The sequence below is a fragment of the Lepidothrix coronata genome, unplaced genomic scaffold (genome assembly GCF_001604755.1).
Source record: "Lepidothrix coronata isolate B3197 unplaced genomic scaffold, Lepidothrix_coronata-1.0 Scaffold189, whole genome shotgun sequence".
Taxonomy (NCBI): domain Eukaryota; kingdom Metazoa; phylum Chordata; class Aves; order Passeriformes; family Pipridae; genus Lepidothrix; species Lepidothrix coronata.
This window is the reverse complement of record NW_016690369.1, coordinates 622,498-635,316: the sequence shown is the minus strand read 5'-3', so window position 1 is coordinate 635,316 and position 12,819 is coordinate 622,498. Positions and strand designations below refer to the sequence as shown.

Here is a 12,819-nt window from a genome sequence, read left to right as displayed (position 1 = left end):
TTTTCCCCTTTTTTCCCCTCTTCCCCTTTCTTTTTTCCCTTTTTTTTCCCCTTCCCCTTTCTTTTTTCCCTTTTTTTTCCCCTTCCCCTTTCTTTTTTTCCCCTTTCTTTTTCCTCCTTCTCCATTCTCTTTCCCCTCTTCCCTCTCTTCACACACCCATCCCATCCCCTCTGTTATTCCTGGCCTCACAAAGCACCCAAAGTCGGGGCTCGGGGCGAGCCGAGGGGCTCGCTGAGCTCAACAGGATGGTTTGCTCAGACGGAGACGACCAACCGAGGAAGTTGCCTTTATCTTCCCCCCCCTCCCCGTGGGTCAAAGGCTCCTAATCTGGAGGAGGGAGCCCGGCGCTCCCCTCCGCGGCCGGGGGCTGATAACCCCGCGGGGAGGGCGCGGGGGGCTGCGGGCTTGGCTGCCGGGAGGCCCGGGAAGGAAAGGGAGGCTCTGCCTGAGCTCAGCTCCCCGCCTGCCCAGGCAAACAAAGCGCGAAAATAATGGCAGAGCTTTGTCTGCCGGTGGAATAGAAAAGGGTTGGACGGAATAAGGGTTTTCTCGGGGTGCTGTCGCTGGGGGGGGGGATGAACCCATTCCCCCCTTCTCCTTCCCTGCTTGGCTTTGGGCTTCCTCACCCAGCGAGGAAGGAGAAGGCTGGAGCAGTTCTCCACCACTGTGGTAATTATCCATAGATATATAAGGGGCATCTTTCCCCAGCTGCCTCTCACCACTGCCCACAGACACTCTCTTGGGCAGAGCCCCATGAAAAGTCAATTTTCCTTCAGCAAAAAAAACCCCAATTCCTCGCTTAATCACTCAGAAAGCGCTTACTCCAAGCTTTTAGTTGTGCTCAGGGGCAGGTAGGATGGCTCCTTCATGCTAGATAGAGAGAAATAATTGTTTTGCAAATGGAGACAAGTCATTTAGCGCCCCAGATAAATCCCGGATGCTTTCCTGGAAATGTAAAGTAGGAAACTCCTAAACCTGCATGAAACAATTGGGTTTCCTCCATCCATCAGTTGGCTGGAGAGACGCAGGGAGTGGAGCTGGGCTGGAGAAGAAAGAGTGTTTCACCGTAACTAGGGAGAAAAGAAAATACTTCCCTGCCCTTTAAAATAGGAGCTGTTGGCACAGCCAGGACAAGCAAACTGAATCCAAGTTGAGTCCTCGCCAAATTATGCCTTAAATTATAACTCCGCTGTGGATGCTATAAAATCAAGTTTAACTTCTGCTTGATGGATTTGGAGAAAGAATATAATATTAATAGAACTGGGAGTTAATAAAACAGGACACACTGCCTGCTTTAAAGGCTTTTCCCAATGAGAAAACAGACCTGAATTTAACTGCTTTGCTTTGAAGAAAAATAGGGCTGTTTTATAGGAAAAGAAATTGTCATGCAAATAAAACAAAAGCAAAGCAGAAACATGTAAGTACAGTAGTTTGGGAAAACTGCCATATTAGGAGGAGCAGGAATATTTGATTGTAAATCAGCAACATCTGTTTGATAAGAAATGACATCTGTGTATCTGTCTCTGTCAAAACATAGGCACTGACAAAGGCAGGAATCCCTACAGACACACACACTCCCATCCCAGCAGACACATCACCCACACGCAGACACCACGACATATTTTACACACCCCCTACACATCTGACATACTCGTACATCCCTCTTCCCTCCCCGACACGCACATTCCTCCTCTTGCTGCGCTGAGTTGTTGGGGGAGCAAAGAGCGAGCCGTGGCCGTAGCCCCCAAGATAAAGACCCAACTGAGAAAGATAGAGCCATAAAAATAAACCAGGGAATGATCTACCCGAAATGGCATCTCCCTCCAGGGAAGGGAATGAAGTTTGGAACCTGCCCCAGTGCAGATGGAGGGTGATACTGGGGCTGCTGCAGATGCAGCTTTGCTCGAGGAGTAACATCCTCCAGCTGAGCTGGGTGGCAAAGAACCCTGGCAGAAACCCGAGCTCAGCTCTCACAGCTGAGATGTTGCTTGGCAAACCATATTTTCGTGGTGCATTTTTCGTGACTGCATTTCTTGCTGCCATAAATTACCGCGGCCCCACCAGTCTGTGGCTGCTGCGTGGAGGTCCCCAGGGAGGCTCTGCCTGTCCGTTTTCCCGCCTGGTTTTTTTTCCTATTTACAGCCATTTCTCTCTCACTCCCACCCATCACCTGCAGAGCATCCTTTGGGCAAACTTTCCCATCCACCCAAACATTCAGTTTGTAGATTCCGACACGTTTTGCGTTTAATTTTTATACACCCGTGCATTTCACACACACGACGTGTTTTAGGTTTCAAGAGCTGTGCTAAGGTTGAATTATATTTCAGTATTAATTGTGTGACTCGCCCACAAATGCATTTGAGTCTGTGCTTACGCAGCTTACAGAAATACTTGCCTGATTCCAGATCGGTCAATTTATTTCCATAGCACAGCTGCAGTCCCAGCGTAGGGCTTGTGCTTATTTCCCCTGATATTTCAGACAGCCTGAAAAGATATTTAAGCACCCTGGGATCTCCCTCTCCCCAGCCCTACTCCCCAAAAAGAGGCTTAAGCTACGAAGAGGGTTTTGGTAAAGTTTTCAGTGCTGTTGTCAGCAGCTCTGTTGACCACCTCCCCCATCTCTGCAACCCTGAAAAACACCCCAGAAATACCGAGGTGTTAAAATAGGTCACATGCACATTTCATTTCCTTGCCATTCGCACAATGGGTGCTTGCAATCAGGTTGATTCCCAAATATTAACTTCCCCTGCAGTTAAGTACCATTTTGCTGTAGCTTAAATCATTGTGTTACTAGCTCGTATTTATTAGGTACTAGCTCTCTGCTTAGGACCAGGAAATGAACCCTAATAGACAGAAATAATTAAGGTTCTGCCCTCATGAGGGTTCTTTCAAAAGCAAGAATTCACAACAATTATTCTCATTAATTTTTACAACCCACTTTCCCCGTTAGCTGGACTTGGGCTTTATATTGGTGTCCCCCCCTCTGGATATCCGGTTTTATGCTGATTTTTTTTCCCTTCCTCCTAAGCTATTTAACATTCTTGGTAGCCAGAATTGTTTTAAGGAATTGTTAGCCCCTGCTGGGATGCTGCAGGCACCCAGAAATGCAGCAGAGCAAAGCAGAGGACCAGGGAAGGGAATGGCTGAAGACTAATGGGATGCACTCCCGGGCAGCTGGTGGGCTCTCTGGACATAGAGGTTCAACCTGCCCCTAGGAAGACCCTGTGCTAAAATGGTGTTGGTAAGCTGGCCAAACCAACTGGTGCTCCACCCTGCTGAACTCTGGAGAGCTGCCTGTGCTGCTCATCCTCTGAGCACGTGGCCTCTTGTCCCTCTGTCGAGGCATCTTGTAGGGCTGGGTGGGTGTAGCTGCTGCAGGAGGTGGGCAGGTCCTTGGGCTTGGGGTGTTTTCTCCTGAGAGCTCAGTTCTCCTTGTCCTTGGTTGCAGGTGGCCACCTCCATCACTTCAGCAGAGGTCACCAGTGTGGTGGCCTGGCTGGCATCCCATGGCATTCCATCCCAGTCCCCCAGGCTCTCTCTGCCCAGCCTGAGGTCACTGGCCCCATGTCTTCCCACCTCCATGGGTAGAAGGGGCAGCCCCTGTCCTTACTCAGGGCTCTTAGAAGGGGGGTGTCCCAGGAGAGAGACAGGGCTCCCTGGGGTTAGGTGAGGTGAGATCATGTGTCTCTTCACTGCCAGAGCCAGTGGCTTCTGTGCAGCCCTTGGTCACTCCAGGATGGCAGTGAGCTGCTTCTCTCTCACTGACCCTCACCAGGGCTCCTCACATCTCTGCTCCCAAATGCTTAATCCCATTCCAGGCCTTGGTAGCAGAGTGCTTCCTTCGAGAGGTCTTGTGTGCTTCCCCCTTCCCAACCTGTGCCTGGACCAGTCTTGTCTCCCTCTGCCCCTCTGTCCTCAGCCTTGTTCCTACCTCCCTGTCAGCCCCAGGACCCTTTTGTTTCTCAATCCAACCCTCCTCAAGCTCAGAAAAGACACTTTCTCTCTCCAGCATCACTCCTGCTTGCTGACCCACCTCCTTCCCCCAAAACACTGTGCAAGGTCTGTCTCTTCTCATCCTTCGTTCTTGTCTCCCAGTTCAGCCAACAGCCTCCTCAAAGAGCCCCTGTGTCTCACACCACTACCTCTGACCAGCCACTGCCTCTCAGTCCCTCCCATTTCCTTCACTGGCTTTGGGTTCAGCATCTTCTCCCCCCTGCCAGCAACCCCCCTTCCCCTGGCCTTTACCTCGGGCTCCAAGTCCCAGCTGCCCATCCAGCTCCTGTTTGGCCCAGCCAGATATCCAGAGTCTCAGCAGGCACCTTGTCTTCATCTCTTTCTTTCCTTCCCACCTCCCTGGCTTGGCTTCCTGCTCCACACTGACTCGGTTTCCACCTGGGCTACGTGAAAGTGCAAAAGAAAAAGGCTCTGTGCTTTCCAGCCCCAAGCCCAGCCTCTCGTGGCTCTCAGCACAGAGAGATGCAGGGCTGGCAGGGGTGGTCCTGGCCCCTCTATGTCACGTTGAGCAGGTCCATGGTCACCTGCAGGGCAGGGACAACACATTTCCCCACAGTGTGGGGAGGTCCATGTGTGTTCTTCCCAAGGGTAACCACCTCGACCTCTTCATCACTAAATGGCGTGACCTGAATGGTGATTTTTTTTTTCCTGCCATTCAGACTTTTAAGTTCTCCAAGTGGGGCAGTTGTTGACAAAAAGAGGTCAGAAACTAAGGATCCCCATCCCTTGCAGAACACAAAGCACCTTTTCCAGAATGCCCAACAGTTTAGGACAGTTTTGGAAGAGCCCAAAGAGGTCAGGGTAGTGTGTTTTCCCTTAGCTGAAGTGCTAAAAAGAAAACATTGATAGTAAAATAATTAAATAAAATAGAGCCCAGGGCATATACCTGGTGTGGAACACATCACCCCTAACAAAGTTTTAACTTTGCCCTAACTTCTAAAATCAACAGCAGTTGAGAAAGATCTTTCTATGTCAAGTTCTTGACAAGAAAACCCCAATACTCAGTGGTAGTTTTGATCCTGCCCGTAATGATAGTCATGAGCCCTTAGGCACAAATACCCATATAAATACAATTTTTAAAAAGTGTTTTTCCTTGATCTGAGAGGATTCAAAGCTAAATTTGATCGTGCTGAGGATGCCTCTGGAGGTGTCTCAGCAGAAGCGTGTTGAGGTCAGTCAGCCCAGAGAGGGGAGCGCGGGGGAGCAGCGCTGAGATTTCACTGGGAACTGTCGCCTCCCGTTCAAGGGAAGGTGAACCCAAAGGGTCAGACAGTCCCTAAAAAGTGTAACACTGGGAGGCTTCACCCTGGAAAGCTCTTGTCTCAGAGGGTCTGTGGCAGCTTCAGAAATCAGTGGTCAGAGCAGACTTTGCCATCGGTTTCTCTCAGCGACAAACACGTAAACAAAGCCCTACAGTTTTATCGAATCTGTGCTGTATAACTTAGCCCTGGGCACTCTGTCTTAATGACCTTGCAAGAAGTTGTGGAGGGTTTTTTAAATTTTTTATTAATTTTTTCATGATGTAATTGTCATTTGGGTTTCTGACAGCTTTTCTTCCCCCTCTCCGTGAGTTATAGTCAATTAAACTGAGTTTTGCTACGGCAAAGTTGATCCAGAAGAAGGTTATTTCCACCTGTGGGTTTGCTTTTCCACCTCTGAAATAGTTTGTAAGTCAGGCAAAAACTGACCAAACAAAATATCTTCCACAGGTTGTTTTCTAAAGCAGGGATTCACTAACTTTTTCTCTGTTTTCTATTTTGTTGTCTATGGTTCTGTTAAATCTGGCTGGGACTCCCCTGTCTTCGTGCTAGGGCTGATGCCATGAGTTATCATCTCTGTTCTGAGAGCTCCAATCCATCTAAGTACTCCAAAGATCTGCAGAATTAATTCAAAACCTTCTGTAATCCCTGGTTTCTGGATGCTTTCAATCCAGCACATCCCCAATTTGAAGGAGGTTGAAAGCCACGATTTCACTTGGGGCTTTCTGCCACCGACACGTGTGTTAATACTTTTGCTTGTGTGTTCCTGATGCAGGTTAGGAGACTTCTCTAGTCGTAAAACAACATATTTGCAAGTTCCAGAGATCATTTAGTATTTTGTCTGATGTTTCATGGGTGATTAAAAGCTTGATTAATCAAACAGGGCATTCATCTGAGGCCCTTAAATTAGGGGCCAGGGCACTGATGGCTCCTTCTCCGGTGAACAGAGAGCGCTGGGGACCTGTGAAGGCAGTGCTACCCACCTCAGAGCCCCAGTGCCCTCTGGCAGTCCCCATCTCCCTCCACTGATTCCGGCAGGAGCGCTGGGAGACGAGGTTCCTGGTGCAGGCGCCTTGGTTAAAATGCCTTCGGTCAGGTTGGGATGAATCCGGCCCTTTGTACGTCCGTGTGCCGGTGCCAACGCTGTAAATCCTCGCTCAGTGAAGGGCTTCACTTATGCAAGCAAATATTGCCCATTGGGGTCAGCGAGGGAGGACAACTTGTACATTTACCGTGCTTCAGGAACGTTCCAGATGTTGAATAATGCCTATTATTCCTTACAGGAGAGTCACCACCTCGCCAGTGGAAACCGATAGGCCGTTTCTTTGCAAAACATACAGCTGGTTGTGTAATTAGTCAGGGCTTTTAATTACAAAATGTGCCTTTGTTTTATTGCTGGAGAATGCCTCAAAGGGCCAAAGAGATTGTTTGTTTACCCTTCTCTTTGAAATCTTAAATGTGTGACGGAAAAAAAAGCCCAAAGGCCCTGTTTATGTGCTAAATGTGGTCCCAAATTAATGGGAATGCCTTGGGGACAAGCACGGGGGAGATAGGTCCCTTGTGAGAGATTTGGGGCTGAATTAGGCAAAAATGGCAAATAAACAACCGGCCTTTGGAAAAAAAATATGCCAAAAGACAAGAAAATAGCAAAATAATCTGGTGGCGCAGGCACCTGGCGGGGTTTGCTATTGACAGCAGCTGAGCCAGATTTTCCTCTTTGGATTTTGGCAAAGAGGTGGGCCCGGTTGTTTGTGCTTGAGTTGGTGAACATGAGCCTCTCTCTGTTCCCCCGCCATCAATCTCGAGCTCTTTCCTTCCCGTTGGCCAACTTTCAGCAGGAAGGAAGGACGGGGTTTCCATAAAACACGGCGAGGGAGGGATGTTCCTCCAGTGGCAAACACAGGGTTGTGTCTCCTCCTGGGCAAGTGGCTCTCCTGACTCCTGGCTGAGGGCTCAGACTGCCAGGCAGTGATGGAGAAAGAGAAGGAGGGGAACTGTTGCCTCTTCTGTCTCTGTGTTAGGGCATTGCAGCAACATCACCCCTGATCCAGACCCAGTCCACTCGGCAAAGCCACCAAAGCATTAGTGTCAAATTTGGGATGGCAGAGTGGGTTTGTACAAGATCCGCAGGGAATTTTAGGGTGTTGCTGGTCCACAATTAATATTTGCTTAAATGACAACCCCTGGCTTGAAAAATCCTGCTCACCTAAGCCATCAGAAGTGTGTGAAGGAGGGGATTGCACCTCTTTGAGTGACACAGTTCCCTTGGGTAAGGGTACATTCTGTACAGCAGCTGCTTTAAATGTTTAACTTCGCTGTTGTAAAGTTGAGTCTGAGGGGGGATTGATCCCAGCAAATTTTAGAACCTGAAGACAGCCAGCCAAGTGAGCAAACTCATCCCTCTTAATTCCTTCTGGAATTAATGGGGAGACAAATAATCCTCCAGGGCTTGATTGTCACAGGCGAAGTTGCCCTCCAAGTACTTTAGGTAGTTAGTGCATGCAGTGCTTATAAGTGTGGGGCTGACTGGGGAAGGAGGTCAGATGCAGAGCACCAGGAGCACATTTAGCTGGTCTGAAATACAGAAAGAGGGAGCTTTGGTGGTTTGAGAGGATGCAGGGTCTGAGAGCTGAGGTTTTGGTCGTGGCTGCACATTGATGAAAAAATGCTTGCTGGTGTCAGTGGGATTTGTTCAGACAATATGACTCCCATCCCTGGTCCTCTAGTCGGTGCAGCTCTTTGTGTCCCAACAGCAAAAAGGATGCAAGAACTCTAAGAAAGCAGATTCCCTCCAGAGAGAAATTTGTGTGTGTGTGTCTGTCTGTGTGTGCAGTCCCACGTGTTAGTTACAGGACACGCCTGGGAGGAGTGAGAGGTTGTTGACAGGAGATATTTCTCCAGTGGGGTGATCTAGAGGAGGGCCCATCTGCAGTGGTCGGTGCCTGAGCTGAAGGATGACTTGAGTTCCTGAAAGCTGTTTTTTCCCTCCCATCCCTACTGGGATTGAGTTTAATAAGCAATATCCCCTCTCTCCCAGGCCATGCCTTGGACTCGCGATGAACCCGTTGCATTTCCTCCCTTTCAGATCACCCAGCTCAAGATCGAGAACAACCCCTTTGCCAAAGGCTTCCGCGGCAGCGACGACATGGAGCTCCACAGGATGTCCAGGATGCAGAGGTAACTCCTGTCTCCATCGTGGGGACCCTCTCAGGACTGTGAGAACCACCTGGGCTTGGCTTTGTGTGTCGCTTTGTGGCTTGGGATAGGCCAGGATAGAGTGGCAGTCCCTTCCCTGGGGTCTGCGTGTGCATTTTACGTTGGGTTGTTGAAATACCACCAGGACGTGGGGCCAAAATTCAGGACCTCCCTCCTTCCCTCTCCGAGGTGAATGCCTTTGCTGCTAGATTACAGGTTGTGGGTTGTCCTCCTGGCTGCAGGGACCTTGTGTTTCTTTGTGAGATGTCCCCATCCAGAACAACCTCTAGCTTTGTGCTCAACAAACGTCTCTGTGGCTGCAGGTGGGCTTAGACCTGTTTAAAGCAACCAGAGACTTGGAGCAGCTCAGAGAAGCTGTGGCCATCAGGCTGCCGTGGAAGAGTTGGGTTTTTTCCCCAGGTGACAGTGCTTTAAAGACAAAGCTCACAGCCTTGTTTCGGGAGTGTGTTTGGTAAGGATGCTCCACATGCTTCTGGAGATCTTGGTGCAGAGTCCTGTGTTGTGTTGTCACTGCCTTTTGAGGCTCTTTGGCAGCAGGGGAGTGTTTGCCCGGTCGGTTCTGGATGTGCAGAGCAGGAGTGCAGATGTGGTGGTTTCAGGCTGAAGGAAGGAAGTGTTGGAAAACGTTGGGATCTCCAGGGCCAGGTGGCTGAGGAGACCTTGGCGAATCTCAGTTTTGGATGTAAGCACTTTAGCCTGAAAATCAAGCCTAAATCTCGTTTAAAAATCCTGTTCAAAGTCCTTTTCTAAATGTCAGGTCCCGCCGGTAATGAACTCCGTGCCTTTCACTTCACTTTGAACTTTGTCCATGTGTCAAGCTGCTTCCTGGTGCAAATGTTTTGCAGGAACGGTGCCATAGCCATGATTACACCTAGGACAGATGTAGATGCTCAACACAGCATTTTCCACCCAGGAGGGGAGGAGCGACTCCAGTCCCTTATTCTCTGGCATTGGCACCTCTTGGTGCAGGGCTGCAGGGACCTGCCCTGTGACCTTCTGATGGGAGGGTTCTTCCCACTGCCCTGCCAGGACCAGCTGTAGGTGGTCACCCCAGGCTGGAATGCAGATGTCAGAGTCTCTTCTGGTTGCTGCAGTTGATGACCTGAGCGTGGCTCTGCCCAGCCAGGAAAATCGTGCTGTCAGGCAGCAAATAATTCCTGCGATCCCGCAAACACGCCCAGAACCCTCCTCAAATGTGCTCCCGTGTACAAACATCTTCAGGCTCGGCCCCAGAAAAGCCAGTATATAACGCATAAAAAAAAGGCATCTATAACTCTTAATCTTCTCAATCTAAATCGTCTCTGAGGTCCTCTGAATGTGCCCTGTGTTCCCTGCCTGCCCTTTCCAAGGACAGGCACAGATCCTGGCACGATGTGTCAATATTTATTTATTTATGGGCTCGCTACCACTTGAAATAGCTTCCCCCCCTACCCCGTGCCAGCCTCCCAGCCCCTGCTGGAACTCGAGTAACGACGTTCCCCCCCCTCCCCAGTTTTTTTTTTTTTTTGCTGCTAAACCACCCTTTCATTAGGGTGGATGGAAAGGTTTGAAGGTTCACATTCACCGGCGGGGTTTTTTTGGAGGGGGTAGAACAGGGAGGACTCTTAGGAAGGGCCCTGTGCCATGTGAAGAGCGTGGCATCAAGCCACCCTGAGCTCGGGCTAAAAATTGCTTGGCATTTTTACGCAGGCCTGCGGTCGTAGTCCAGGCAAACAGAAACACTCGGAATATATAAATATATAAATATTCCCCCCTCAGGCCCGGCAGGGCTGAAAGGGTTAAAATCCACAGCCTTGGCTTTACAGGATAATTTCTGATGTTCACTTCCTTCATAACTTATCCTCTGTCCCCGATAGCATAGAAATGGCTGTGTGCCTTTACAAAGATGTCATTTTTTTTTTTTTTTTAAGGGAGGGCAGGATAAGATTATTATGGTGAAATAAAGACCCATTCAGGGTTGAAAATATGCGCCCACCTTTGTGGTTTTTTGTGTGTGTATATATGAATATAAGCAAAATTATATATAAAATATATGAAAACATACATAAAATAAGTTATACATAAAAACAAATTGTACATATAAAAAATAGATTGTGTCTGTAAGATAAAGAACCATTCAGGATCGAGTATGCTAGAGAACTGTGGCCTGCCTTTTGTGGGTTTATATAGGTTTAACGTATAAATTCGTATTAAAATGTAATTAAAGGTATATAAAATATATTTTAATATATCAATGTATGTGCATGAAGTTGTTTCCCAGTGATGGACCCACTCCCCAGCTGGCAGGTATAAGTAAGTCTATCTTGGTTTTAGGGGACTGATGTCTGTTTATGCCCCTGGAGAATACGATGGGATGTATTTTTAGTGCTATTCCTTCATTATGAAAAAAGTACCTAGAAAAAACACACATTTATAAGAGTGCACTGCTTTTTGCATCAGAAACTGGTGACCTGACATTCATCGGGTCACTGATCATCTCATTAAGGGGTACAGCCATGGAGGGAAGGAGTTTTTCATGCCGAGGAAAACTTCAGCACCTCTATGTTTTCTCTATTTAAATCTCAAATGCTTCTTAATTCCCTGCAGATTTCCCTTTGAGAGCTCACCCCGTGGGTGGCAGGGTGGGTGAGGAGTTCTCTGTCTGCCCATCTCACCTGCAGAGCCCAGATGATTTGCTTAGAGCGCTTCCCTGCCTTTAAATAGCTAAAATTACCCGAGATGAAGTCCTTCCTAACAGAAAGAACCACCATCCAACCAGCCCTGGTGGTCTCCTTGCCCCTTTGGCTGTCGGAGGATGGGAGGGAGACCAGTTCCTTGGGTTCAGGATGATTTCAGTCACCTCAGAGCAGATCTCGCAGTGGGATGAGGTGAAGCAGGTGAGGTGCTGGTGGAGACTTGGCAGGATGATTCTTCCACTGAACACCTGCCCTTGGCAAATGGCAGGGACTGAGAGGAAGGAAGACAAAGCAGGGAAAAAAGACAACTTTCAGTGCCAAGGGTGAGCTCAGAGCGAGGTCTTGGGGCTCTCCCTCCATCTCTATTTGCCTCCACGTGCTCTGGCCAAGCAAAAGCAACCTGTTTGTCCCAGGGATATTTGGGGACAGGAGCTTTGCAGGGTGGATGGAGATGTCCTTGAGTCCCTCCCTCTCCACGGCTTCCTCCTTTCCAAGGCCTCCCACGTTGGTTTTTCTCCTCCTATTTCCCAGGAAAAAACAAGTTAGTCAGTCTGTCCAGGTAGCAAACTTCATTCAGCAGTGATGCTGAGCCTTTCAGCAGCAGATGGTTTCATTCAAAAAGAATGGCCATGAATCCAGAGAGATCCAAATTCCAGTGAACACAGACTCCTGATACATGTTCATTTTGCCCCCACTGCCTTTCTTTCCTGAGGAATGCAGGGCTCCTTTATCAGCTTCTTTGGTGGGATGGGTGCTCTGGGAGAACAGGCTTTGCCCAGTTTTCTTCTTTCTGAGCGTGAGATTGAGCTTGTTATTTCTTTGATTAGTGAAAAATACCCAAAAGTATTAAAAAGAAAGGGAATCACGCTAGAGGAAAATGCACAGAGGGATGTGAGTTGTATTACATCTGTACCCTGTGGTCACGCTGGAGTTGAAAAACCATAAATCAAGTAAAAATGATGCAGTTGTGACACTGGGAATTCCAGGTAAAGTATTCCTTCTGGATCTCTTGCCCCTCTGTGCTGTAAAAATCTCTTTTGCCTCCACTTAGAGCTTCTCCCTGTGCCAAGGGGGATTTGGTGTGGAGTGCAAGAGCAAAGCACGTGGCAGAAGCCCACAGAGGGTGAAGTTTATGCAGAGAGACGAGATCTGCGTTGCAGATGCCAGTGCAGGACTTTGCCCTGAAAATCCTCCATACACTGAGAATCAGTGGAGCTGTACTAACAAACCACAGATATTGGGTGATTTGGGGGGTTGCATGCAAGTCACAGCTTTTGTTATTATTATTTTTTTCCAGTCTGTGACTGCCAAAGGACAGCAGGGGAGCAGAGCTTGTGGGTCTGGGGCTGGAGCGCTGTAAGAGAGCAATTCTGTTAAACCCTGTAACCAATTTTTGCTGGTCATCTGCAACTCCCATTGTCTTTGGTGGTTGTTATGGGTGCTGAAGAGCTTCTGGAAGTCTGAGGCACTGGTTACTATTCACTCAAATTAATGCAATTTAGTCCTTGAAGCTTCTTATTGGGAAAGCTTCTGATGATTCCATGAAGGATGGCTCTTGGATCCCTTGTTGGGTCCTTTCAAAGTGAGACAGAGATCCAGAATGATCCACAGGACAGAGCAGAGTGATGGGTGTGTTATGGGTATGTTTTCTCTGT

The 12,819-nt window shown here is 48.6% G+C and overlaps 1 protein-coding gene across 2 annotated transcripts in view; it reads left to right on the top strand.

The window, feature by feature from the left end:
* Positions 1-12,819, top strand: part of TBX5 (T-box 5) — a 39,627-nt gene that overhangs the window by 10,086 nt on the left and 16,722 nt on the right. For both annotated transcript variants that reach the window (XM_017831322.1, XM_017831323.1), the window contains exon 6: positions 8,359-8,450. In XM_017831322.1, coding sequence (XP_017686811.1) covers positions 8,359-8,450 — 92 coding nt within the window. The remainder of the gene's footprint in view (positions 1-8,358; positions 8,451-12,819) is intronic.